At 40.5% G+C, this 27,683-nt stretch overlaps 1 protein-coding gene across 7 annotated transcripts in view; it reads right to left on the bottom strand.

Moving 5' to 3' along the window:
- The window catches only part of LOC126190754 (E3 SUMO-protein ligase PIAS3), a 261,787-nt gene that overhangs the window by 36,985 nt on the left and 197,119 nt on the right, over positions 1-27,683 (bottom strand). The window contains exon 12 of one of the 7 annotated variants that reach the window (XM_049931265.1): positions 7,733-7,848. The exons of the other annotated variants lie outside the window; for them this stretch is intronic. Within the exon in view, the coding sequence (XP_049787222.1) occupies positions 7,745-7,848 (104 nt within the window). The 3' untranslated portion in view covers positions 7,733-7,744. Of the gene's footprint in view, positions 1-7,732; positions 7,849-27,683 lie in introns of those variants that run through there. 7 annotated transcript variants of the gene reach the window in all.

The raw sequence follows: 27,683 nt of genomic DNA, 5'->3' as shown, positions 1-27,683 counted from the left end.
TATATATATATATATAAAAAGAAAGATGATGAGACTTACCAAACAAAAGTGCTGGCAGGTTGATAGACACACAAACAAACACAAACATACACACAAAATTCTAGCTTTCGCAAGTACAGTACAGAGGTTTGTTGAATGACAGGCGAGGTATGAGCGGCAGCAACTTGAAATAAGCAGAGGTTGAGGCCTGGTGGGTAACGGGAATAGGGGTTATACTGAAGGGCAAGTTCCCATCTCTGGATTTCTGATATGTTGGTGTCAGTGGGAAGTATCCAGATAACCTGGATAGTGTAACACCATGCCAAGATGTGCTGGCCGTGCACCAACACATGTTTAGCCACAGGGTGATCCTCATTACCAACAAACACTGTCTGCCTGTGTCCATTCATGCGAATGGATAGTTTGTTGCTCGTCATTCCCACATAGAAAGCTTCACAGTGTAGGCAGGTCAGTTGGTAAATCACATTGGTGCTTTCGCACATGGCTCTGCGTTTGATCGTGTACACCTTCCGGGTTACAGGACTGGAGTATGTGGTGGTGGGAGGGTGCATGGGACAGGTTTTACACCGGGGGCGGTTACAAGGGTAGGAGCCAGAGGGTAGGGAAGGTGGTTTGGGGATTTCATAGGGATGAACCAAGAGGTTTCGAAGGTTAGGTGGACGGCGGAAAGACACTCTTGGTGGAGTGGGGAGGATTTCATGAAGGATGGAACTCGTTTCAGGGCAGGATTTGAGGAAGTCTTATCCCTGCTGGAGGGCTACATTCAGAGTCTGATCCAGTCCTGGAAAGTATCCTGTCACAAGTGGTGCACTTTTGGGGTTCTTCTGTGGGAGGTTCTGGGTTTGAGGGGATGAGGAAGTGGTTCTAGCTATTTGCTTTTGTACCAGGTCAGGAGGGTAGTTGCGGGATGCAAAAGCTGTTTTCAGGTTGTTTGTGTAATGGTTCAGGGATTCAGGACTGGAGCAGATTCGTTTGCCACGAAGACCTAGGCTGTAGGGAACGGATCGTTTGATATGGAATGGGTGGCAGCTGTCATAATGGAGGTACTGTTGCTTGTTGGTGGGTTTGATGTGGACGGATGTGTGAAGCTGGCCATTGGACAAATGGAGGTCAACATCGAGGAAAGTGGGAAAGTGGCATGGGATTTGGAGTAGGACCAAGTGAATCTGATGGAACCAAAGGAGTTGAGGTTGGAGAGGAAATTCTGGAATTCTTCTTCACTGTGAGTCCAGATCATGAAGATGTCATCAATAAATCTGTACCAAACTTTGGGTTGGCAGGCCTGGGTAACCAAGAAGGCTTCCTCTAAGCGACCAATAAATAGGTTGGCGTACGAGGGGCCATCCTGGTGCCCATGGCTGTTCCCTTTTATTGTTGGTATGTCTGGCCTTCAAAAGTGAAGAAGTTGTGAGTTAGGATCAAGCTGACTAAGGTAATGAGGAAAGAGGTTTTTGGTAGGGTGGCAGGTGATCGGCGTGAAACGAAGTGCTCCATCGCAGCGAGGCCCTGTACATGCGGAATATTTGTGTATAAGGAAGTGGCATCAATGGTTACAAGGATGGTTTCCGGGGGTAACAGACTGGGTAAGGATTCCAGGTGTTCGAGAAAGTGGTTGGTGTCTTTGATGAAGGATGGGAGACTGCATGTAATGGGTTGAAGGTGTTGATCTACATAGGCAGGGATACGTTCTGTGGGGGCTTGGTAACCAGCTATAATGGGGCGGCCGGGATGATTGGGTTTGTGAATTTTAGGAAGTAGATAGAAGGTAGGGGTGCGGGGTGTCAGTGGGGTCAGGAGGTTGATGGAGTCAGGTGAAAGGTTTTGTAGGGGGCTTAAGGTTCTGAGGATTCCTTGAGGCTCCGCCTGGACATCAGGAATGGGATTACCTTGGCAAACTTTGTATGTAGTGTTGTCAGAAAGCTGACGCAGTCCCTCAGCCACATACTCCCGACGATCAAGTACCACGGTCGTGGAACCCTTGTCAGCCTTCAGATCATGGATAGCCTGGGCTTCACCTGTGGTGATGTTGGGAGTAGGATTAAGGTTTTTCAAGAAGGATTGAGAGGCAAGGCTGGAAGTGGGGAAATTCCTGGAAGGTTTGGAGAGGGTGATTTTGAGGAAGGGGAGGTTGGTCCCGCTGTAACAGAGGACGGAACTGTTCCAGGCAGGGTTCAATTTGGATAGTGTCTTGGGGAGTTGGATCATTGCCTCGACTGACATCTCTGCCCAAACTCTTTGCCTTTACATATGTCTGCTTGTGTGTGTGTGTGTGTGTGTGTGTGCGTGTGTGTGCGCGCGCGCGCGAGTGTATACCTGTCCGCCCCCCCCCAAAGGTAAGTCTTTCTGCTCCCGGGATTGGAATGATTCCTTACCATCTCCCTAAAAACCCACATCCTTTCGTCTTTCCCTCTCCTTCCCTCTTTCCTGATGAAGCAACCTTGGGTTGCGAAAGCTTGAAATTTGTTGTGTGTTTGTGTGCTTTTTATTGTGTCTATCTACCAGTGCTTTCTCGTTTGGTAAGTTACAGCATCTTTTCTTATATATATTTTTCCTACTTGGAATGTTTCTTTCTATAATGGAGACGTGCAACACAGAACTGAATTTGACTCAGAATCATAAGGAAGTCTATTTATGTTGTTATCTGGTTGCATGAACTTACTGCTGATCAGAAAATAAACTGATTTGTAATTGGGATAATAAACCTTGTTTGTGAACCCACTAACACCTGTTACTATGTAACAGCATCATTTCACAAGAAAATGTCTGATGGAAGACAGGGTCCGGCCAAAAGTAGCATGAAGACTGCTCCGAGAAGGAGAGTACCCTTGCGCTGGGTGCTATGAAACTACAGTCAGTGCCTTTGTGTTCGCATCCACTTTTGATAGTACTGTGGTGATGTGTTCCCGAAGTATCAGTGTCCAGCAGCCAGTTGACCCCACAGATTCTTCATACTTTTCAGCTACCACAGAGAATGGTGATCAGTCACAACAGTGCACTGTTTGCCAAATAAATATGGTTGGAACCTGTTTATGACCTAACAACTGCACTCTTTTGCATAACCTTTTGAGTAACTTCTGAACTTGCACTACAACTGCATCTATCCCACAGCCTCTAATGTCTGTGTGAAGTTTTGTCTCTGCATTCTTGTCACACAGTGGTTGGAATGGAGATGTTAGCGCCTCCTTAAGATCAAGGAAAGAGTTTAAGTGTACCATGTTCCATGAAAATCTGTCATCTCCCTGCAGTAGCTCCTGTAAGGGATGTGCTTTGGTAGTGAAAACCTTTATGAACTGCCAGAAACACAAGCACAGTCTGAAAAAACTTCTTACATAGCGAATGTGCCGAGCAGTCATAAAATCTGTGACTGCTCTTATTTTCTCCAGACAAGCACCATTCAGCAGATCCAAGATTTTTTCACTTCTTGGGCAGCAGAGGGCCACTACTTTTAGATTAAGTAAAGGCCAGCATCCTTAACACACTTCAACACGGTTGTTAGGCACCTTGGATGTTCAAGTGTCTTAAAAAAAAAGTCATCCCTCTAGCAAAGTCATAGGTACCGAAGCAGGTTGTCCATCATGCATCTGAAGGTGGCTGGAGCATTACACAGTCCAGGCAAATAACTTTGAACTCACACACCATCAGGAGAGCCTCATCATGCCTGTCTGCATGTCTGTAGCTGAGAAATGCTTTGCTCCTTTCAAGAAGTCTTTCTCCATGGTTTTGTTCCGCCAGCGTAGAAGTGCCGTGTGCCATTCTCCTCCTCCAATCACAGGAGAGGAACAAGGACTTTCTGAAGGTTCAATGATGTCATCTTGCAACATCATCTCCATTTCCTCCCATATTATCAGCTGACAACACACTGTATGAGTGCTGGCTAATCCCCTGTGTTCATAAGGTGTTTTACCGTGGGCCACTTGGCCTGTCTTTTTTTTTCCACTCTGAATTTGAGAGCATCTAAAAATTGACTCAGAATTCACTTGCCGACATTGTTCCTCAGTCAGGCTACAGCTTACTTGCAGTTCGATAGTAACTTCTCCCCAGCATTGTCTGCAGTGGTAGCAGAGTACAGTTCTTTGTCAATGATACAAACTGAACTGGTTTGCCTGCCTCTCTCCACATACCTATATGGATGAGTTGTGGCTGCTTGTGACAGTTAGTGATCCAAAGTTCTCTTTTTGCAATTGTCTCATTTATGGCAGTGGGTTAATGTCTTCGACAACAATGCACTGCCCATAACAATCTTTAATATGTGCTCTTGTTACAGTATCTTGGCAATCTGGAGCTCTCATCTCCCACAGTGTATGACTTCTTGTGACGCCTGCAAGAAGTCCCATTTGAGATTAACATCATGACTACATTCTGCTAAAACAACAAATTGATACTTATTCTAGCAATGCACAGACAGTGAGTTCCAAAGCAGTCACTTTCATATCACAAATCATCATCTTCTGTAGCTCACGACTATAAGCATTCAACACTATAGAAAAGAAAGCCCTTGAATCAACTACCACCTAGAAAGGTGGCCACAGATGACGACTTCAACGAGACTTCCTGACATCTTGGAAACTGTTGTCCATGAAGGATTTCCTTGTGCAGCCTCACCACCATAGGTGGTCACCTTGCTTGGTTTTCTTGAAGTTGGCTACTAGGAGAGTGATTGGTACCTTTGTACAGTGACGGACAACGGCTACAGCGTGCTGGCGAGTGACCACCGCCAGGGTACGCTAATGGGCTTCGTCCCAATGGGTGATGTTAATAGAAGTGTCATTATGGTCGACATTTGGCAGTCTGAAGTCATAGTAGTTGTCAAAAATTCATGTCCTTTCTCTGCAGTAGCATACATTGTCCAAGTTGTCCATTGTGGAAACATAACTGTGTGTTGTCCTCCATCCTGCAAGTTTCTGCTCTCCTATGGGATGTTACACTTGATGTACGAGCTGGTTGTACCTGTGTTGGTTGGGTACTGTTGTTTGATAGCTGCGGCGTAGGTTCGAGTGAGCCAAGCCCAACCTTTGATATATCTCTTCTTCAGCTTTCTCTACTACCTCCTGACGCATCAGGTCAGCATCCATGGCTTCTATCTCTTGCTGTCTTGGTCAAATAGTACTACTGGTTGCTATAAAATGCTTTATCTTTCCTTTCATTACCTGACTCATGAGGGGGTTGAGGTTATGGTGGTCTGTCATAGGGACCACATTCAGAAGTCCTCATGCTTCTTTCACGTGACTTATTTATTTAGCGCCCATTTTATCACATTCATGAAACTGAACTTGTCAAAGTTGCATTTTCTCAATGTGATGGCACCACTTCATGAATTCCTCAGGTGCTGTGCCATCCTTCACCTGAAAAGATTGGTGCATGTCTTCTGCAACTCCTTTTATCATGTGAGGGGTTTGTCAGCTTCTGTTATATTTGGATTCACAATGCGACAAAGGCCAAAACATCCTTCTTTATGACAGTCACATTTCCCCATGATGGTGAGTCTTGTTCTTTAATTGTTCTTCCACTATGAGCCCTTGGCTGCTGATTGTTGCCAAATGCTTTCTTCTGTTCGGCCTCCAATTATCTCAGTTACTGAGCTTTTCTTAATAGTTCCACACACATGATGTTATCCTACCTGTTGTATTTGGTTACTGCCAAATTCTTTCAGCCATTTTGTCGTATCCTGACCCGTATCTCCAGAGAAAACTGGCCATTGCTTTATCTGCAGCTCACTTGTTGCTGTTTTGGAATCCACTGCTCTTCTAACATGCAGACCTTGGGAATGCTGTATTGCTTGTATTCCAATTCATGTCTGTGTAGGAGATGGCTTTTATGTTACTTAATTGGAGGCATGTAATGTAGATGTTTTGAAGTACCTGGCATCTCCACACAACAGTGTCACTTCATAACCACACTCAAGTCAAAATCTGAAAGAAGGGTTGTCAATGCAATACCACACTTAGCACTGAAAGCATGCTTATTACAAACACCTAAGTATAGCCAAAACAGAAGCTATTTGTATGAGCAATGAGTATTCCTGAATATACAAACATTTCAGATGTACAATATTTTAGAAACCTTCCAGAAATGATAAGTAGTAAATAAGAAATAACTGCTGGTGGTCGAGTCTGAACTGGCTTCTCATAGCAAGCAGCCAGTGACACTAACCGCTATGCCACACTGTAGGCGTCACAACACGTGGCAGTAGTTTCCACAGTAAATTAGGCTTTCCAGCACAAGACTCAAAACTTTTGCAGAGAGAAAAAGGAGTGTGCCATGCCAGCCTTTGAGTTTACATTTTGAAACATTAAGTGATCATTTAAATGTTTCAGGTCCACTGGAAGCATAACAAAAATGAAACCTGTAGAATAGTGCATATGTTTCTGCACAATTGTGAAACAATTGTGGCATAGTATATGTTGTTTTTCCATTTAGTATTTACCGAGTGAATATGGCAGTTCCTTTTGACAGTGCAGATTGTTCTGATTGCGCTTATCTGCCTACAGATATTCTTTCAGATGACACAATATGCAAAGCAAACAAACTTTTGCATTTCAATGCCAGAAACAGTGGATGTTATTCTTACAGTAAGATAGCAGTATTTAGTTTCTGACCAAGCCCTGAATGTGATACTTCCAAAGAGTTTTTCGTCTACCTTCAGGCCAACGAATTTAGAACATTAGCATCTCAGGTGTTTTGATCACCTTAGTCAGTAAAATTTAACTTTTACACAAAGTCCTTCTTATAAACTTTATGAACTGGGTTTTGTTATCATAAATTCTGAATCTATTTTCAGTAGACCCACCAGCCAAAATTATCCACTACCCTACTTGTTCAACTCATCACATTCCTTTCCTTTCCTTTCCACATCTTGCACAAAGACACATGTTTGGATAATCTTCCATGTTTGGTGGCACACAGCTGAGAAACATGTTAAGAAAAACAACTAACCTAGTAAAGAAACCTGTGGCACCCTCACACTTTACAGCACACATATCAGATACTAACCTGTTGCTTGTTATTGACACTGTCCTCCAACCTTCCTATTTTTATTTTCTAAATGTAAAAGGATCATCATTCAAGCATTCTCCCCTCTCCCCTTTTTGTAATGGTGCAACTTCTGAAATATGGTAGCATAGTCCAGACAGTCAAATATTTCTGCTAAATCAAAACAACAGACCTACTGTCCGCATTAATATCATTTATCCTTGCAATTGCCTCACATAAACAAAAGAATGAACTATATTTTCTGCGGATGCTCTTTTCATGAAGGCAAACAGCAAGTCTGACGAATGACAGGTAATGAGACGTGTTACTACTCTTATACATTGCCTTCTTTATGCCTTTTGAAAACATGGGTAGCATTAGCTCTTTCTCCTTTTCTATGAAGTAGTTTTATTAACCTGTATTTTAATTTGTCTGGAAACAGAATGTGTACGCAGACAGGGCAGGAGGGAATAAATTCCCGGATTTTCCCCAAATTTCCCAGTCAAAATACACTTTCTCCTGGGTGAAAATACACATTTCCCCAGTTGAAAACACACTTTCTCCATGGTAAGTGACAACATACTTTCTCTCTGAACAAACTTATCGATCATTTGGATGTTGAAGGTTTTATACACCAGCACCTTATGAGAGAGAGAGAGAGAGAGAGAGAGAGAGAGAGAGAGAGAGAGAGAGAGAGGAGAGGGGGGGGGGGGCTTGTAAAGATATATATATATATATATATTTTAATGTGCAACAGCTTCTATGCTGCATATTTTCATATTATAAAAGTATAAATACTACCACCAAACACAGCATGTTGGTTTCCAAAATATGAAATCGAGTTTGTCAGCGAATCATAGCTCGTCATGATCTCGCCACCTAGAAACAGCAGATATTCAGAACATAGGACACGTGATGTAGTCAGCCAATAGCAACATAACTGTTAAATAGCAAAGTTAATGGCATATAGCTACAAGTAAAGCTAAGCTTCCACGTATAATATTGGTCTTCATTGCATGTGTTACCCTTTAAGATATATCAAACACAATTGGGTCAGTAAAATTTTAAATGATGACATAAATGTCTGGTCTTATGGGTCCGAAATTTTCATAAGTGGCTAGGTCCTCAAATTTTTAAGTTTTGAATGAGAGTCAAATGCTCCATGATTGAAGAAATTAATCACACATTCTCATGTGTAACATAATTCATCTTGCATGAAAGGAAATTTACTTTAAAAGTAATGCTTCTCAGAGCACCGTTCACAGTATTTTCCTGCTACCAGTAAAATGTATATTCATTTGAACAGTTGTCGGAGAGCGTCAAAGAAACAAGTTTTACTGCACATGCACAGCTACAATGACATAGGAAACCCGTACTTGGTGTTTGCTCTGTTCGTACACTTTTCATCTTGTTTCAGTTTGGAATTTCATGTGTTGTGGGGCATTGAGTGACCATATACTGCACTGCGCCATGCTGTTCAGAGGGGACACGTGGAGTTATTGTACTTAGGTCAACTGATTTATTAAATCTTATCCAGCCTGGAAAGCAGTCCTTGGCATAATATCCATTTCAAAACTAGACTCTACAACTCAAAGCACCATACAAATTTCTTGGTAAAGACGGAGGGGGAGGGTGGGGGAATCACAGTTTGTATACTCCAAACAAACTTTTCAAACAGTATAAAAATTTGACAAGGTTATTTATTAAGCCTAGAAACTGTATACCTGGCAGTTTATATTTTGTTCTAGGAGTAAATATAAAGCCTTGTGGGGAGCCACAATGGATAAACATAGTGTGCTGCCAGTCTATACTTTACTGAAGAATTGTGTTCTATAAATTTAAGACATAAACAATACAAAGTAAGAAATAACAGCAAGCCTAGAGGAGGTACCAGACAAGTGTTGAAACATGTATTGTGATCGAAAAACATTGTGTTTTACAAAATACAAGTATGTAAAATTTGCTGCAGCTCTCAAGATGTCAGTTTTCTTGGAGTGCCAGTACTGCTCCATCTCATGTTTGGTTCTTTATCATGGCACAATGCCGCACATACCAGAAGTTAAAAACGAGCACTTGAAATTCAGCGAATAGATTAACCTAGCCAGTAGTGTGGAATGGAACACTTTGTTTCATGAACTGACAGCCTCTCAGGAAAGATGAATAAAAGAAATATCATTTAGTAAACCAACAAAAATAATTTCATTGTTCTGCAAAGCGAGTATAATTACTTTTCTGGAAACTAGAAATCTACTCTGCAGGAATCAGCATGGGTTTTGAAAAAGACGATTGTGTGATACCCAGCGCGCGCTATACATCCACGAGACTCAGAGGGCCATAGAGACAGGTTCCCAAGTAGATGCCGTGTTTCTTGACTTTTGCAAGGCACTTGATACAGTTCCCCACAGTCGTTTAATGAACAAAGGAAGAGCACATGGACTATCAGACCAATTGTGAGATTGGACTGAAGAGTTCCTAGATAACAGAACGCATCACGTCATTCTCAATGGAGAGAAGTCTTTCGAAGTAAGAGTGATTTCAGGTGTGCCGCAGGGGAGTGTCATAGGACTGTTGCTATTCACAATATATATAAATGACCTTGTAGATAACATCAGAAGTTCAATGAGGCTTTTTTCGGATGATGCTGTAGTATATCGAGAGGTTGTACTGAAATGCAGGAGGATCTGCAACGAATTGACGCATGGTGCAGGGAATGGCAACTGAATCTCGGTGTAGACAAGTGTAATGTGCTGCGAATACACAGAAAGAAATATCCTTTATCATTTAGCTACAATGTAGCAGGTCAGCAACTGGAAGCAGTTAATTCCATAAATTAGCTGGGAGTAGGCATTAGGAGTGATTTGGAAGAATCCTTAGGAAATGCAGTCCGAAAACAAAGGAAGTAGGTTACAGTACACTTGTTCGTCCACTGCTTGAATACCGCTCACCAGAGTGGGATCCGTACCAGAGAGGGTTGATAGAAGAGAGAGAGAGAAGATCCAACAGAGAGCAGCGTGCTTCGTTACAGGCTCATTTAGTAATCGCGAAAGCGTTATAGAGATGATAAACAAACTGAAGTGGAAGGCTCTGCAAGAGAAACGCTCAGTAGCTCGGTATGGGCTTTTGTTGAAGTTTCGAGAACATACCTTCACCAAGGAGTCAAGCAGTATACCTCGCGAAGACACCATGAGGATAAGATCAGAGAGATTAGAGCCAACACAGAGGCATACCGACAATCTTTCTTTCCACGAACAATACAAGACTGGAATAGAAGGGAGAACCGATAGAGGTACTGAGGGTACCCTCCGCTACACACCGTCGGGTGGCTTGCGGAGAATGGATGTAGATGTGGATGTGTATGTAGAATTAATGCTCGATTGCTAATGAGGAGGAAACAAAATCAGAAAATTGAAACTAATAACATATTTTAGTCTTCCGTAATTATGTGGGTGTGTTTTAATTCAATCGATAGTTCCCTGCCACAAAAATTAATTTTGGTTTTATTTGAGGTGAGGCTGTAAATGAAGAGAGAACAGCAAAATCATGAAACAAACACAGGTCCTGTGGAGACTACTCGCCACTACAATTCTGACTGCTCTGTGCATGCATGAATGTGGCAGCTTGGGAGCAGCAGAAAAATTTTTGCGGGTAGCCTCTGGGTGCTTGCAGTTACTGCTTATACAACTAACTGCCCCACTTCAAGTAGTGAGAAGCGGGAAACGGTGCTGCTCACACGCAGCTTCAGTGCTGTGCATGTGCATGATCCCACTGGTGACAGCTCAAATAAACCTGATTCAAACAGCTGTGATGTCATGCTTGTACCAACGAAGTTTCATTTCAACTTGTCAACTACTGAAAGGAAATGGTTGTTGTAATAAAGTATTGCATAGCTTTTGTCATAAATTCTTTGACACATTTCTCTGTCGGAAATCGCTTGTGTGTGCGCGCCCTATGTTTTGTTGTTGTAAATGACGCACTTTCTTTACAACTTAAGTTTTATACTGGTGTTTTTCTCTCGTTTTTGTTTTATTGCTGCATTAGTTAGCTAAGATAAAGTTCTTTGTTAGAGCAGCAGTTCTTATCAGTCAAGATTACAAAAATTTAAATGAAAACTAAAACAATGAAAAATTCTTGGAATTATAAGAAAATTTCTGGGTTTTTCCGAGTTTTCTCCCTGATGAAAAAATTCTCAGGTTTTTCCTGGATTTTCCAGGGCTTAATACACCCTGGGAAACTGACTGTGTCTAATATAGACATTGCACAAGTGACTGAACACAGGAAAAAGTATAAGGTTTACTGACCATTAGTCTACTAGATATTTCATGATTACCATGTGGGTCTTTACTTTGCAATGATTTGACAGTCGATTCAAGTTCCTGTATGCTTGTTTCAAATAGCTGCATGTGACTATTATTTTGGAACACTAGCTTTTTTAAAGTTCTATATACTTGCTTGTACCAACAAAGTTTCATTTCAACTTGTCAACTACCGAATGGACATGGTTTTAAAAATTTTGCACAACTCTGGTAGATCGGATTGTTTTAGTTTGTCTGACGACATATTTCAGGGATGTGCACAGTGATATCCAATGTGAAACTCTTAATTGGACTGCGGCTGTCTTATGTATTACAACACATCTCCTGCTTCCAGTTGTCATGCTAATGCCATTAGTTATCCAGACCGGTTGCTTATTAGTACTTCATTTCTGCTTGTTTAGTACTGTATTTCTGCTTGTAATTTTTTGATGGACAAGAACGGTCAAGGAACGTAATGAGGGTTTGTAGAATTTATCTTTTTATAGCAGATTTGATCCTTCCATTATAACACAATGATGTCCCATGACTAAAGTAATCCTATAGTGCCCGGATATAATGGCAATATGCACTGAGCTATGATATGCTTAGGTTTGTGTGTGTGTGTGTGTGTGTGTGTGTGTGTGTGTGTGTGTGTGTCTGTGTGTGTGTGTGCGTGCGCATGCATGTGCATCTGTTTGTTTTCTATTTTGAAAGTAGGACTTTTTGCCTGAAAGCTTAAATGTTAAGCAGCCTTTTTCATTGCGTCTTTCTGTGAATGTTATGCAGGTTACGTAGAGCGTATTTTAATGACAAGCATTTTAAGTGGGTCATGCTAATCAGAGGCTTTGAAATAGTACTAAGCAAATTACCAGATTCAATCACACCTATAGAAGTAGTAGGTTGTAAATCAACAACTGCTATTGAAATTGACAGACTAGCCAATGAAAATACACAGTGGCACAAGAGACTGAAACAACTATTAGAGAACTGTTAATTAAGGAAGTGTAGACAGAGGAATAATACAATATAAAGTAGGCGATTTACCACGAACAGATCCTGAAAAGTAATAAAGAAATTCTATCCTCTACCTGAAGAACCTTCCCTAAATCTGTGATTGAACCTACTGGTACAAAATCTAAAAGCCCATCTCCGAATTTCTTTGATGTCTTCCTTTAATCTGAACTGGTGGGAAACTCACTCGAGTAGCACTCAAGAATGCATCACACTAGTGTTCTGAGTGCCGTCTCGTTCATAGATGAGCTGCACTTTCCCAGAATTTCTCAATAAAATGTACTTGACCATTTACCTTCCCTACTACCACGTGCTTGTTTATTTTACATCACTTTGCTGTCTCCAGCAGCGCACTATCAATGCTGTATTCGAATATTACAGAATTGCTTCTCATCCACCTTAACTTACATTTTTCTATATTTTAAAAGTATGCTGCCCTTCATCATGCCAGCAAGAAATTCTATCCAAGTCATCATTTATCCTCCTACAGTCACCCAATGACGATTCCTTCCTGTACACCACAATGTCATCACCAAACAGCAGTAAACTGCTGCTCACTCTGTGTATCAGATCATTTATGTATATAGATAATAGGTGTGGTACTTTCGTACTTCCATTGGGCACTCCTGACTATATCCTTGTCTCTGATGACTACTCGCTGTCGAGTTCCATTACATAAGAAGTCTTCATTCCACTCACATATCTGGGAACCTATTCTGTATGCTCATACCTTCATTAATGGTCTGCTGTTGGGCACCATGTAAAACGCTTCCTAGAACTCTAAGAATATGAAACCTGCCTGCTGCCCTTAATCCATGGTTTGAGTGAAGAACATTCCAAGTTTTGCACGAGCATTGCAGTCTAAATAAATGCTGGTCTGTGAATGACACACTTAGCAATTTTAGATAGGATCTGAATTTTCTTTGGTTCTTGGCTAGATGTTATATGCTTTGCATATCCATCTTTTTACAGATGCATGAATTTTTACAATTTTTGCCTGTCGTCATTTGATTTTACTTTTTGGACCACGAGTGCAGCATTCTGCTCCCTCAGCATTTTCTAGATTTTTTGGGTAAACCACGGTTGGTCTTTTCCCATCTTAATCTGCTTATTCGGCATGTACTTTTCCACAGTGTAATATATAATGCGTTTAAACTCTGCCCATAATTCTTCTACATCCATCATACTGAAATTAAATTATGTACATTTTCGAAGTCAGATACTAACAACCGCTTAGCTAGTAAAAATTCTCTCCTAGTCTTCCTGAAGGATTTATTAATTTTAGTAACCATTGTCACAATGATGATATCATCATCACTAATCCCTGTCCCTATACTGACACAGTCGATAAGGTCAGGCCTGTTCGTAGCTATGAGGTCTAAAATATTTCCACTGCAAGTGGACTTTCTAAGTATCTGTTCAAGGCAGTTTCTGGAAAACTGTTTTCTCTGTACCACCAGCAGTGAATCCATAGACATCCCAGTCTACACTTGGTACACTGAACTTGCCTTCAAGTAACACTTCATGATCTGGGTATTTCCACAATACTGACGGTAGACTTTCTCTGAATGATTCTATGGCAGAATCAGATGCCTGATAAAAAGATCTGGTAAATTAACTCAAGAAACTAGATATGGTAATGGCAACTGCCTAACTTCACCATCGGACCCAATTTTGGGCACGATAGAAGAAAAAGTCAACTGCAATGAACACACCTCCTCCTTTGCATCTAACCTGTCTTGTTGATACACAACAGGTGTCCATAATTGAAGTTCCAGTTTCAAAACACCGTAGAAAGAGAACTACAACTCAGAATAACATCAAAAAGAGCATATTATCGATGGAGGGGGAAAGGTCATGTGACAAAAATCTGACCAACAGATGATGCTGTACGCATACGAGATGCCCAATATGACCATCTCAAAGAAGGATCATGTGCTACTGGTAAAGCTCTTTTACAAGAATTGTGACTATGCGCCACTAGCCCCAGGAAGTTCCGGACACTCAAGGGTATGAAAAAAGCCATTGGTCCCATGTCTGCTAAGAATCTAGAGAAAATAATTACAAAATTCAAAAAGACAATTTCTTTGAAGTGCTATGTGGCAGAGGGAGGAAAGCAGTTGATCTGACGTCTGTCGAAGATGTGGCCACAGCATTGCAAGAGGGGCTGAACAGTGGTGTGCAAACATTCAATGCACGGGGAATTGCCCAAATGTTTTACATGCCTGCAAAAATGATGCATAAAATAGTAAGAAACATCCTGCATTGCTATCCATACAAATATCAATCATTTTCAGGAGTTGCTGCCTGCTGACCCCCCAGCAAGGTAAATGTTCACTCGGGAATTTCTTGCTCACTTGGAAGTACACAATAAATGGCCATGGAACATCCTGTGGACAGACGAAGCTCATTTCCAGCTCCAAGAACATGTCAATGCACAGAACTGCAGAATATGGATAATGGAAAATCCGCATGCACATCAACCGATATTGCTTCATTCTGCGAAGGTGACTGTGTGGTGCTGGTTAATGGCATTGTTTATCATACGGCCACATTATTTTTTGAGGAGACGAGTCCTGCAGGTCCTGGTACCTGTACCATCACTGGTTAATGCTATGAAACACTCTTGCAGACCATCATTCCACCCCATCAACATTGTGGATGCATGGGTAGGATAATTTTTATGCGCAATGACAACCCTCTGCACATTGCATAGCCAATCAAATGGCTGCTGCAGAGGTATTTTGGAAATTCTAGAATTATTAGCCGTTCAGATCACTTGAATCCTTGTGACTTTTGGCTGTGGCATTATTTGACAGATGGTGTGTTCAGTGCTCTACTTACGACCATAGCTGAACTGGAGGCATGCAGTCGGCAGCACATTCTGAATGTGACCCAGGAGACACTCCGATTCATTGTGGAACATGCTGTTCCTCAATTTCACCTAGCATAAATCCATGTTGATCAGTAAAGATGGTGTAATGTGCAACTCAAACCACAGTCATCTTATTGCAATTCAGCGGTAAATTGGAGACAACCCCATTTATGTTACGACTATTAAAATGCAATCTATTGGCAAAATTTTTGTTACTTCCCTCCCATAGTGGTACATAGTACCCTCTGCTGTGCACCATATGATGGCTTGCAGAGTGAGAATTTATGTACGTATTTATGTCGGTGTAGATATAATGAAGTTGCTGCTTCCCCTGTACTACCCCTTGACTTATCAAGGGGAGTCCTGGAAGATCGTCAACAGAATCAATGGAGCTTTTGGTTGAGACCATCAACTCAGCTCCAAACCAAAGGACCTGATAAATTCTGGTAATGCTGCTGCAAATTGTGACCACTGCTTGCATCCCATGAGCAAGGCCAACAGTCCTCATCTCCTCCCACAGCCACCCATTCAAACTGAAGATGGTCTCAGAACACAAGTGACAGATATCACTGGTGTCAATGCGAGAGACACCTTGCAGCCAACTGCACCTTGTATGTTCGATAGGTGAAGGCAGTGCCGCCTCCACATCTCGGATAAGAAACAACGAAAGACCTTTATTATTAATATCAGACTGGATATAAATTCAACACTGTCTGTTTTAGTTTACCTGTTATTACAGCAGAAATTTTGAAGTTTTATTTAGGGAGATTCACGTGAATAGCTTTTTGTTTCAAATTTCTGTACTCTTGGTGTTCAGTCACTACATTTGACCAAGTCACTGGAGAATGGTGTCCTCTTGGAGATATTTGTACTTGAGGGACAATGGTCCTCAAAGGCAACAGTACAATCATCATAGAGAGGAAGATAAGAACAATGTTGTGAATGGACTCTCAGTCTGTTGGCTGGGGTCAACTTGCGGCTGCATGCAAATATGTATATTTTGACTTGTGAAGCTTAATTGTGAATAATAAATGATTATCTCAGCTGTTGTCATTCATTACAATCCGAATGGATCCGAACCATTATACAGTCTTCCTAAATTCATTGTTCTCCAGTACATTTACGCTTTATATTTTCATCTGCGGATGCCAACATTTTGGACCTCCAAGGCCAGATTGTGATGGATTTGATGAAGTAATGTGACACTTTGAATATTACTATCAAGCGAGAACAGCTGCCCAAGATCATGGATAAGTATGAGAACACGCAGTCAAATTTTGAATTTTTTAACACACTGCAGGAGAGCAGGCAGAGAGAGAGAGAGAGAGAGAGAGAGAGAGAGAGAGAGAGAGAGAGAGATGAATCACGCCAACTTTTTATCAGATGCTGGGTCTAGTTTGAGTGCATAAAAATTAGCAGCAAGCTGCCCACTATAAAACTGCCATCATTTAACAGTGATGTAACACAATTCTGGCATTTTTATAAAATTTTTGTGAGTCCTGCATAAATACTGAGGCACTAGAGGCTATTGCTAAGTACCATCATTTGTCGAGTTAACAGGTGAAGCACAAATTGTAATTGCTCATCATTCAGTGACTAATATTAACTTTAAGGTAGCCTTTGATTTGGTCTGTAACAGACACAACAATCGCAGACTATTGCATGGCACATTAAAGAAATTTTTAACGCTACCAGGAATGACAAAGACATACGCAAGTGGACATCGTGCATTACTGAATGAGGCTTTAAGCAATACGCATGTGCTGATAGCATTACACTTACATGTCACTTTGCAAGACATAATTACATCGCAGTTCTTTATAGAAAGAATTGAACACTTCAGGAGTGTTTGAAGCCAATCTGAGTTCGAACAGTTGCCGACACTTAAAGAAACATGTACTTTTCTTGAAAATAAATGTAAATCTTTAGAAACTGTAAAGGCTAGAGTACCACCAAGTCAATGCATAACTGTTAATAAACATCAGAATGCATCCAACCCCAAGCAGTTTGAATATTCAAGACAGATTTATGTCGCTACTAGTGTTACATCTGTCATGTGCAATCAGCCTCAAGTATTGCATATGTCCTGCAAATTCAGGCAATCTATATGCAGTGAACGCAAAGTCGTTGTGATGCGCGACCAACCAATGCTACAATTGTCTCATGAGTGATCATAGGGCTTCTAACTGCAGAACTGTAAGCAGCCAAGCTTGAGGAAAACACCACCACACATTATTACATGCAGAATCACAATGCACAAAAGATGGAAGAAGGAAGGATTGTCCAAGTGACATGCAACACGAGCACAATGATAAATTTCACTCAAGCACATCGAGTTGCTGTTAAATGATGGTCTGCCCAGGCAACAGCAAGCTCTGCTCCTTGCAACAGCAAGAAATAAAACATCAAATCTCTGTACAAGTGGGTTCCGGCAGAAGCATGTTATGTGGTCTGTTGATTTTTTAAATTTTGTCAAAGTTAACTGACAGCTTGCTACAACAAATGACTGATCCTAGTATGCGGAACTTGTCGAATTTACAACTTGCTGATTGAGAGTTTTGGTCAACTGGAAGGATTGAAGTATTGCTAGGAGCAGACTACTGCCCATACACTGAAAAGTCAAGGACTATCTCCATAGGAGCAGATCATTCTTTACTTCAAGAAACAAAAATAGGTTGTATCATATAAGGGAAGTATCAAATGGAAGAGTACACCAGTTCGCCACAGTGGCCTGCTGTGTAGTGATTTGTAAAAACCAACATTGGCGTAGACACATTTCATTCTGCATTACAGAAGAATTACACGAAGGTACAATGATAAAAGAAAAGGAACAGTATGAAGTACACTTTCTGGACCACACAACAAAGGATTCCACAGGCAGATTTGTTGTCCACATTCCATTTTGCGAACAGCCAAGTCAATTAGGCAGTTCTTCCCACATTGCGACAAATGCTTCTCTCAGATTGAGCAGAGACAATTGAGAGAACCAAAGCTTAGGGGAAGCTACACTGAGTCCATGAGGCACTATGAAGACATTTGTGGGGTACTGTGTGTAGGGTATACACGAAATCACAACAGCTACCAGCTTGTTTTCAAGAAGACATCATTGCATCTCATGGCCTGTATTAGACACCTCTAACGTTTCTGCATTTCAGTAGGTGCCAAAACCTGTACAGTGACAATGGGACAAACTTACTTGGAGCTAGTTAGGAACCCCATGAATTAAAAGCTGCTGCAAGCACTGATTACCTGCAGAGACAGGTGAAAAACTTTATGCGCAAAGAAGGCACAGACTGGCACTTCATTCCTCCATTATCACCACACTCTGGTGGAATATGGGAAGCAGGAGTAAAATCCTTGAAGTACCACTTGCGGCAAATGATGGGAACTGTATATCCAACATTTGAAGAGTTGAAAACCTTGAATTGCCAAATTGGGGCTTGCATGAACTCTTGTGTCACAATCTCGTGATCCTTCTGATCCTCGATTCTTCACCCCAGGTCATTTCCCGATTGGAACCACAGTCACAAGCATCCCTCAGCCAAGTCTCGGTAGAGCCAACCTGAGCTTGCTTACAAGGTGTGAACTACTGCAGCAAGGATTCTAGATCTCTTGGCGGTGCTGGTCATCTAACTACCTACATCACCTGTAGCAGAATACCACATGGACAGTCCCCAGTGTGAATGTGCCACGCCTACGCCGAAAGGTGACCATCAGTGAAGACGTACACCCTGGGTGCAATGAGATGGTGTGAGTGGCCACTATTCGCACACTGCAAGGAGTTTTCACGAGACCACCCTGCATCAATGTTGTTTACTGGGTGAAGTGATACAAAAGTGGAAGTGTATGTGTGTTTTGTATGTCTTCTTTTCTTGTCCTCAGAAGGTTTCATAATTTTTTTATGTTTCAATGTATTTTTTGTTTATGCAATTGTTATTTTCAGGCACCACTTACAAACTCTATGAACACATCTGATTAAAAGACAGAATGATTCTGTATTTTCTTGTGTTCTTTTCCATGATTTAGCAGGACTTGTGTTGCTTGTATTACACTGGAAAGAAATTAATATGCCTTTGGGTGCCAATGTGTCAGCTGCTACATTCTACCAAGCCACTGGAGAGTACTACCCTCTCTAGAGATGTCTTTACTGGGAGGGACAATGGTCAGCAAGCTATCCCTCCAATGACACATAACAGTACACTTGCCACAATGAAGAAGAGAAGAACAATGTCGTGAATGGACTCTCGGTCAGTCGGCTGTCCTTAGCTGTTTTGACTTTATGTTTTGACTTGGGGAACTTAATTGTGAATAATAAGTATTTATCTCAACTGTTGTCATTCATGACAATCTGAATGGACCCGAACTATTAAATGGTGGTCTTAAATTCATGGTCCTCCAGTACATTTATACTTTATTTTTTTGTCTGTGGAGCTGCACTCAGCATTGATTATAAACAAGCAAACATACTATCTTATCACATTGAAATGGCTTTTGCTAATATTAAAAATGATTTTGATTATGTCGATCAATGATTTATTTATGTAATGTGTTTGGTTATATTTCTGCTTGTATTTTGTAATTTATGTTTGAGATATTCGTTGGGCTTTGTGTGGTGTTTGAAGTGTATCTAAACATAATGAAAGAAGAAAGAGTGGTATTTTTTCCCCATTTTCTTTTGACAATAAACTTCATTACCTTATATCAGCTTTTGGTAAATTCTACAGAATAATAAGAACCACAGAAATAATATTTGTGAAACAGCAAATGAAATTTGACAAGCAGACTACATTCAGCTTTTTTTAAATTAGCTTCTTCTGTCTGTGATGATACTGAGAGAGCGGGCCATACCGAGCAGACATGACAATGCCCTGTACTAAAAATGCTTATGTGGAAAACATAATTGCCATAGTCGTTAAACACAATTTTTTTTTACCTATTTATCTGTGAAACAATGAAGGAAGAATTATTAGTGTACAGAAGTCACAGCACGGCAGAATGCAATATCACATCCAATTGCTAAGTCCAGGCTACATGGAAAAGCAATACAACATGTGTCGGGCAGACCACAATTAAGTTAACAGCAGCTGAAATACTCTGAAATGCAAAGGTAAAAGCCGATCTTCACTAGTTACATGCCCATCGGCACCAACATTTATCCAGAAGCAACAATACACGTAAACATTAACACTATGTGTACAAAAGGTCATTGTAAAAACTTTTATCTAATGTTTCTTTCAGGTTCCATTAGGGACACATTAAAAAAAGAACCATGGGCCTTGCCGTTGGTGGGGAGGCTTGCATGCCTCAGCGATACAGATAGCCATGCCGTAGGTGCAACCACAACGGAGGGGTATCTGTTGAGAGGCCAGACAAACGTGTGGTTCCTGAAGAGGGGCAGCAGCCTTTTCAGTAGTTGCAGGGGCAACAGTCTGGATGATTGACTGATCTGGCCTTGTAACACTAACCAAAACGGCCTTGCTGTGCTGGTACTGTGAACGGCTGAAAGCAAGGGGAAACTACAGCCGTAATTTTTCCCGAGGGCATGCAGCTTTACTGTATGGTTAAATGATGATGGCGTCCTCTTGGGTAAAATATTCTGGAGGTAAAATGGTCCCCCATTCGGATCTCCGGGCGGGGGCTACTCAGGAGGACGTTGTTATCAGAAGAAAGAAAACTGGCGTTCTATGGATCGGAGCGTGGAATGTCAGATCCCTTAATCGGGCAGGTAGGTTAGAAAATTTAAAAAGGGAAATGGATAGGTTAAAGTCAGATATAGTGGGAATTAGCGAAGTTCGGTGGCAGGAGGAACAAGACTTCTGGTCAGGTGAATACAGGGTTATAAATACAAAGTCAAATAAGGGTAATGCAGGAGTAGATTTAATAATGAATAAAAAAAATAGGAGTGTGGGTAAGCTACTACAAACAGCATAGTGAACGCATTATTATGGCCAAGATGGACACGAAGCCCACGCCTACTACAGTAGTACAAGTTTATATGCCAACTAGCTCTGCAGATGATGAAGAAATTGAAGAAATGTATGATGATATAAAAGAAATTATTCAGGTAGTGAAGGGAGATGAAAATTTAATAGTCATGGGTGACTGGAATTCGATAGTAGGAAAAGGGAGAGAAGGAAACGTAGTAGGTGAATAAGGATCGGGGCTAAGAAATGAAAGAGGAATCTGCCTGATAGAATTTTGCACAGAGCTCAACTTAATCATAGCTAACACTTGGTTCAAGAATCATAAAAGAAGGTTGTATACGTGGAAGAAGCCTGGAGGTACTGACAGGTTTCAGATAGATTATATAATGGTAAGACAGAGATTTAGGAACCAGGTTTTAAATTGTAAGACATTTCCAGGGGCAGATGTGGACTCTGACCACAATCTATTGGTTATGAGCTGTAGATTAAAACTAAAGAAACTGCAAAAAGGTGGGAATTTAAGAAGGTGGGACCTGGATAAAATGACAGAACCAGAGGTTGTACAAAGTTTCAGAGAGAGCATAAGGGGACAATTGACAGGAATGGGGGAAAGAAATACAGTAGAAGAAGAATGGATAGCTAAGAGAGACGAAGTAGTGAAGGCAACAGAAGATCTAGTAGGTATAAAGACGAGGGCTAGTAGGAATCCTTGGGTAACAGAAGAAGTATTGAATTTAATTGATGAAAGGAGAAAATCTAAAAATGCAGTAAATGACGCAGGCAAAAAGGAATACAAACGTCTCAAAAATGATATCGACAGACAGTGCAAAATGGCTAAGCAGGGATGGCTTGAGGACAAATGTAAGGCTGTAGAGGCTTATCTCACTAGGGGTAAGATAGATACTACCTACAGGAAAATTAAAGTCACCTTTGGAGAAAAGAGAACCACTTGCATGAATATCAGGAGATCGTATGGAAACCCAGTTCTAAGCAAAGAAGAGAAAGCAGAAAGGTGGAAGGAGTATATAGAGGGTCTATACAAGGGCAATGAACTTGAGGAGAATATTATGGAAATGGAAGAGGATGTAGATGAAGATGAAATGGGAGATGCGATAATGCGTGAAGAGTTTGACAGAGCACTGAAAGACCTGAGTCGAAACAAGGCCCCAGGAGTAGACAACATTCCATCGGAACTACTGACGGCCTTGGGAGAGCCAGTCCTGACAAAACTCTACCATCTGGTGAGCAAGATGTATGAGACAGGCGAAATACTCACAGACTTCAAAAAGAATATAATAATTCCAATCCCAAAGAAAGCAGGTGAAGACAGATGTGAAAATTACCGAACAATCAGTTTAATGAGTCACGGATGCAAAATACTAATACGAATTCTTTACAGACGAATGGAAAAACTGGTAGAAGCTGACCTCGAGGAAGATCAGTTTGGATTCCGCAGAAGTATTGGAACATGTGAGCATATACTGACCCTACGACTTATCTTAGAAGCTAGATTAAGGAAAGACAAACCTACGTTTCTTGCATTTGTAGACTTAGAGAAAGATTTTGACAATGTTGACTGGAATACTCTCTTTCAAATTCTGAAGGTGGCAGGGGTAAAATACAGGGAGCGAAACGCTATTTACAATTTGTACAGAAACCAGATGGCAGTTATAAGAATCGAGGGGCATGAAAGGGAAGCAGGGGTTTGGAAGGGAGTGAGACAGGGTTGTAGCCTCTCCCCGATGTTATTCAATCTGTGTATTGAGCAAGCATTGAAGGAAACAAAAGAAAAATTCGGAGTATGTATTACAATCCACGGAGAAGAAATAAAAACTTTGAGGTTCGCCGATGACATTGTAATTCTGTCAGAGACAGCAAAGGACTTGGAAGAGCAGTTGAACGGAATGGACAGTGTCATGAAAGGAGGGTATAAGATGAACATCAACAAAAGCAAAACGAGGATAATGGAATGTAGTCTTATTAAGTCGGGTGATGCTGAGGGAATTAGATTAGGAAATGAGACACTTAAAGTAGTAAAGGAGTTTTGCTATTTGGGGAGCAAAATAACTGATGATGGTTGAAGTAGAGAGGATATAAAATGTAGACTAGCAATTGCAAGGAAAGTGTTTCTGAAGCAGAGGAATTTGTTAACATCGAGTATAGATTTAAGTGTCAGGAAGTCGTTTCTGAAAGTATTTGTATGGAGTGTAGCCATGTATGGAAGTGAAATGTGGACGATAAATAGTTTAGACAAAAAGAGAATAGAAACTTTCGAAATGTGGTGCTACAGAAGAATGCTGAAGATTAGATGGGTAGATCACATAACTAATGAGGAGGTACTGACTAGAATTGAGGAGAAGAGCAATTTGTGGCACAACTTGACTAGAAGAAGGGATTGGTTGGTAGGACATGTTCTGAAGCATCAAGGGATCACCAATTTAGTATTGGAGGGCAGCGTGGAGGGTAAGAATTGTAGAAGGAGACCAAGAGATGAATACACTAAACAGATTCAGAAGGATGTTGGTTGCAATAGGTTCTGGGAGACAAAGACGCTTGCACAGGATAGAGTAGCATGGAGAGCTGCATCAAACCAGTCTCAGGACTGAAGACCAAAACAACAACAACAATTACACATTATGGTTTTTTATTCATTAGACTGGAGACTGCAACAAGAGAGTGCCCACTGAAAGTTGTAAGTACTATTGTTCATACAACAGTAAAGAATTTCACTGCTCACATAATAAATTATGTACATTTTCTTTGTAGCATGATATGAGATCGTCGAGAAAATAACAATAATAAAAGCCCATAATGAAATTTGCAAAGTAATAATAAAAGGAAATACAAAACCATAACTGCAAAGAAAATTTACATATATACCGTATTTACTCGAATCTAAGCCGCACTTTTTTTCCGGTATTTCTGATCCAAAAAACCGCCTGTGGCTTACAATCGAGTGCAAAGTAAGTGGAAGTTCTGAAAAATGTTGGTAGGTGCCGCCACAACTAACGTCTGCTGTTGAATATACGTAGCACTACACAGGCATACTTTGCAGGCACAAAGATAAATATTGGCACCAAAACCTCTGCGTCAGTAAAAAAAGAAAAAAAGAGAAGAAGTGGAAGACGAGCTTTTTTCTCCACCCCGAATTTCAACCACTGTATTTTCATACATTATCCAATGAAGTAAATACAAATTCTGCATTGTTCATCTTAGAATGTAGCAGCATTTCAATGTACTACGAAAATCCGACAGGCAAGACTGTTTGGGATGTTTGTCAATATGGCCAACTCTACGTTCTGAATTTTTTCACCTGTGAGAAGAGATGGTTGCTAATAGGAACTTTTATGAATTGTGAACCACATGCAGTATTCTCTTCACCATAATAATAATATGAATATAAACATTTTGCCATGTATTCTTTCGTGTTTGCAACTATCTCCATTTAAATCCTGTCTGCCTAATAAACTACGAAACTAGAGTGAGACTACAGCAAACGTGGAAGACTATACATATCATGTCATGTTTGTATTCATATTATTCTTATGCCTAGTAGTGATACAGTCAGAAATGAAGCACGGCAATTGACTAAATTTTTAAGTCTAATACAACTCTAATTTCTGTGCAGAATGTAATGTACTAAAGAGGCGTCTGCAAAGATTTTGAAACGGAGAAAAATTTTTCGCTGAACTCTCGTTCAGAACATCTTGTATCATACGCAGTCTATTATTTGGTTCTTGTTGGTCATTATCAAAGAAAGCAGTGGTGTAAGTAACAACAAATAGCAGTCTCTTGCCATTGTTTCGCTAATGAGATGATACCTCTCTTTTTTTTTTTTTTAATTGCAAGCGGCGGTAGCGTGCACAAAAGCAAGCCATCCCGCGAGCGGCATCAGGCCATAAACACTCATTATCAGAATGCGACAAACAATACATGACACAGTATAGTACTCCATTTTCAGCTCAGAGTGACGTAAACACCTATAACAAAGAGAACAGCAATTATCAGATCAAAGAAAAAAAATAAGCAATCGATTCAAACCAGACGAAGCACGTGAAAAAGGAAGGGTACCCGTATAAATACGGGCGGAGCGCATTATGCATATCAATGGGTACCTGGTAAAGCTTAACTGCTAAGCTTACGATTCGAACCAAACTACTGTAGCTGTATCGTCATTCATTCGACCTAATTGTGTCTCATATTACAATGGACCAACTTTGTTTCGATTTGGAAGTGCGGCCTAAAACTTTTCTCTCCCCTTGAATTTTGCGTCTCAAATTTCAGGTGCGGCTTAGATTCGGGAAAATTTTTTTTCCTTTATTTCGAGTCTCATTTTTCAGGTGCAGCTTAGATTCGAATGCGGCTAAGATTCGAGTAAATACGGTAAGCTAATGACCACATAAGCAGAAGGCAAGATAGGACCAAGCATTATCAATTACTGTAATCATTAGCACTTTGTAGCTAGATTAAACAGAAATAGATCATTGCTTTCATTCCTTTTAGCAATTTCCAAAATTTTTTTCTAATATTTTTCATAGCACCAATGCTGTAAAAATTAATAGGCAAACAAGGAATGTTTGTTGTGCCATTTAATTTGTACTCAATGAACTGCAGCGATCTTGTTGCATGCAATTAGTACACTACAACTTTCAATGAAAAGTGAATATAACTTGCAGTAATTTAAACAACAATTAACATAGCTAAAGATATACATATATATTCAGCAATAGGAAACCAAAAGAAAATTTTGAAAGGAAAAATAATAAACACAAATAAATAAAATGAAATGACTGAGACAGCAAAGCAACAAGATGACAGCTATGCGAGCAATAAAGCTGATTTAAATTTAACAAAAACTGCATGCAAAAACACTGTATTATACAATATCTCATATCTCAGTGCAGATAATAGATGAACTGCCAGCACAATTGTCAACGGAGTGTGCTTTTTCATGTATTAGTTTTGGAAGAGGCATTGTAGCTGGCTTTGAAATTTACAACAGTCCAGTGTAGTGCGACCACAAATGTTTATGAGGAAAAGAACAGCCCCCCCCCCCCCCCCCCTCAAATACTGGGAAACAACACACTACTCAAGGCAAGCAGTATGAATGGCATGATAGAAATTTTAAAACACATTTTTACAAATATGTCACATGATCTCAATCAGAATTTTACGAATATGTCAAACACATATGATCAAAAACTAACAACACGTGATGAGTTAGCTTGGACAATAAATACCATTCAGACAGCCAAAGTCACTGAGAAATAAATTTGTTCTGAACTGGCCACTGCCAGAGTTAGTTAGAACAAATTTGTTAATCTCAGAAACATGCAGGAGAACATATCACATAAAACAGAAAATGTATGTTAACTCTGCATTTTCACAAAGCCAATGAAAAGGGTTTCTGCACATATAATGAACATGGCTACTGCTGACAAACCAAATAAAGTACCTCCCACTGCCATACATCATTACTACCCTATCAGGAAACAGGACCCAGTTTTTTGTTTCAGTATTGGTGGATGACAGCTTATCAAAACGTTGCCAATTTCAGGTTATGTCCACAGGGACAAAAAAGTTCACTTCATCATTTTTATAAGAGGAATGACGTAATGAAGCTAGGCCGAATCACAAAAAAATATGCTGCATGGTACAAGTCACCCAAGGAGATGCACTGCTCTGGCCAGCAAATGTTGGAGATCATTGTCAAACACATGAAAAATCTAAGCAAGCCATTTTGGGTAATTTTTGGTCCATTAGTGTTCACGGACAACTGTGGCGAGAAGTCTTTACTAACAATTGTTGAACAGCAAATGAGAAGGACTGCAAAAATACTTTGAAAAGTATGCAAATAAGACTAGATGAGATTAATGTAAGGCGAAATACCCTCAGACTTCAAGAATAATATATTAATTCCAGTCCCGAAGAAAGCAGGTGTTGACAGATGTGAAAATTACTGAACTATCAGTTTAATAAGCCACAGCTGGAAAATACTAACACAAATTCTTCACAGATGAACGGAAAAACTGGTAGATGCCAACCTTGGGGAAGATCAGTTTGGTTTCCGCAGAAATGTTGGAACACACGAGGCAATACTGACCCTACGACACTTATCTTAGAAAATAGATTAAGGAAAGGCAAACCTACGTTTCTAGCATTTGTATACTTAGAGAAAGCTTTTGACAATGTTGACCGGAATACTCTCTTTCAAATTCTGAAGGTGGCAGGGGTAAAATACAGGGAGCAAAAGGCTATTTACAATTTGTACAGAAAGCTGATGGCAGTTATAAGAGTCGAGAGGCATGAAAGGCAGGCAGTGGTTTGGAAGGGAGTGAATTAAAATCTATGGAGAAGAAATACAAACTTTGAGGTTTGCCGATGACATTGTAATTCTGTCAGAGACAGCAAAGGACCTGGAAGAGCAGCTGAATGGAATGGACAGTGCCTTGAAAGGATACAAGATGAACATCAACAAAAGCAAAACGAGGATAATGGAATGTAGTCTAATTAAATCGGGTGATGCTGAGGGTATTAAATTAGGAAATGAGACGCTTAAAGTAGTAAATGAGTTTTGCTATTTGGAGAGCAAAATAACTGATGATGGTCAAA

Source organism: Schistocerca cancellata, chromosome 6 (genome assembly GCF_023864275.1).
Source record: "Schistocerca cancellata isolate TAMUIC-IGC-003103 chromosome 6, iqSchCanc2.1, whole genome shotgun sequence".
Classification (NCBI taxonomy): Eukaryota; Metazoa; Arthropoda; class Insecta; order Orthoptera; family Acrididae; genus Schistocerca; species Schistocerca cancellata.
The sequence above is the reverse complement of the archived record's forward strand: the minus strand, read 5'-3'. Positions and strand labels throughout refer to the sequence as shown.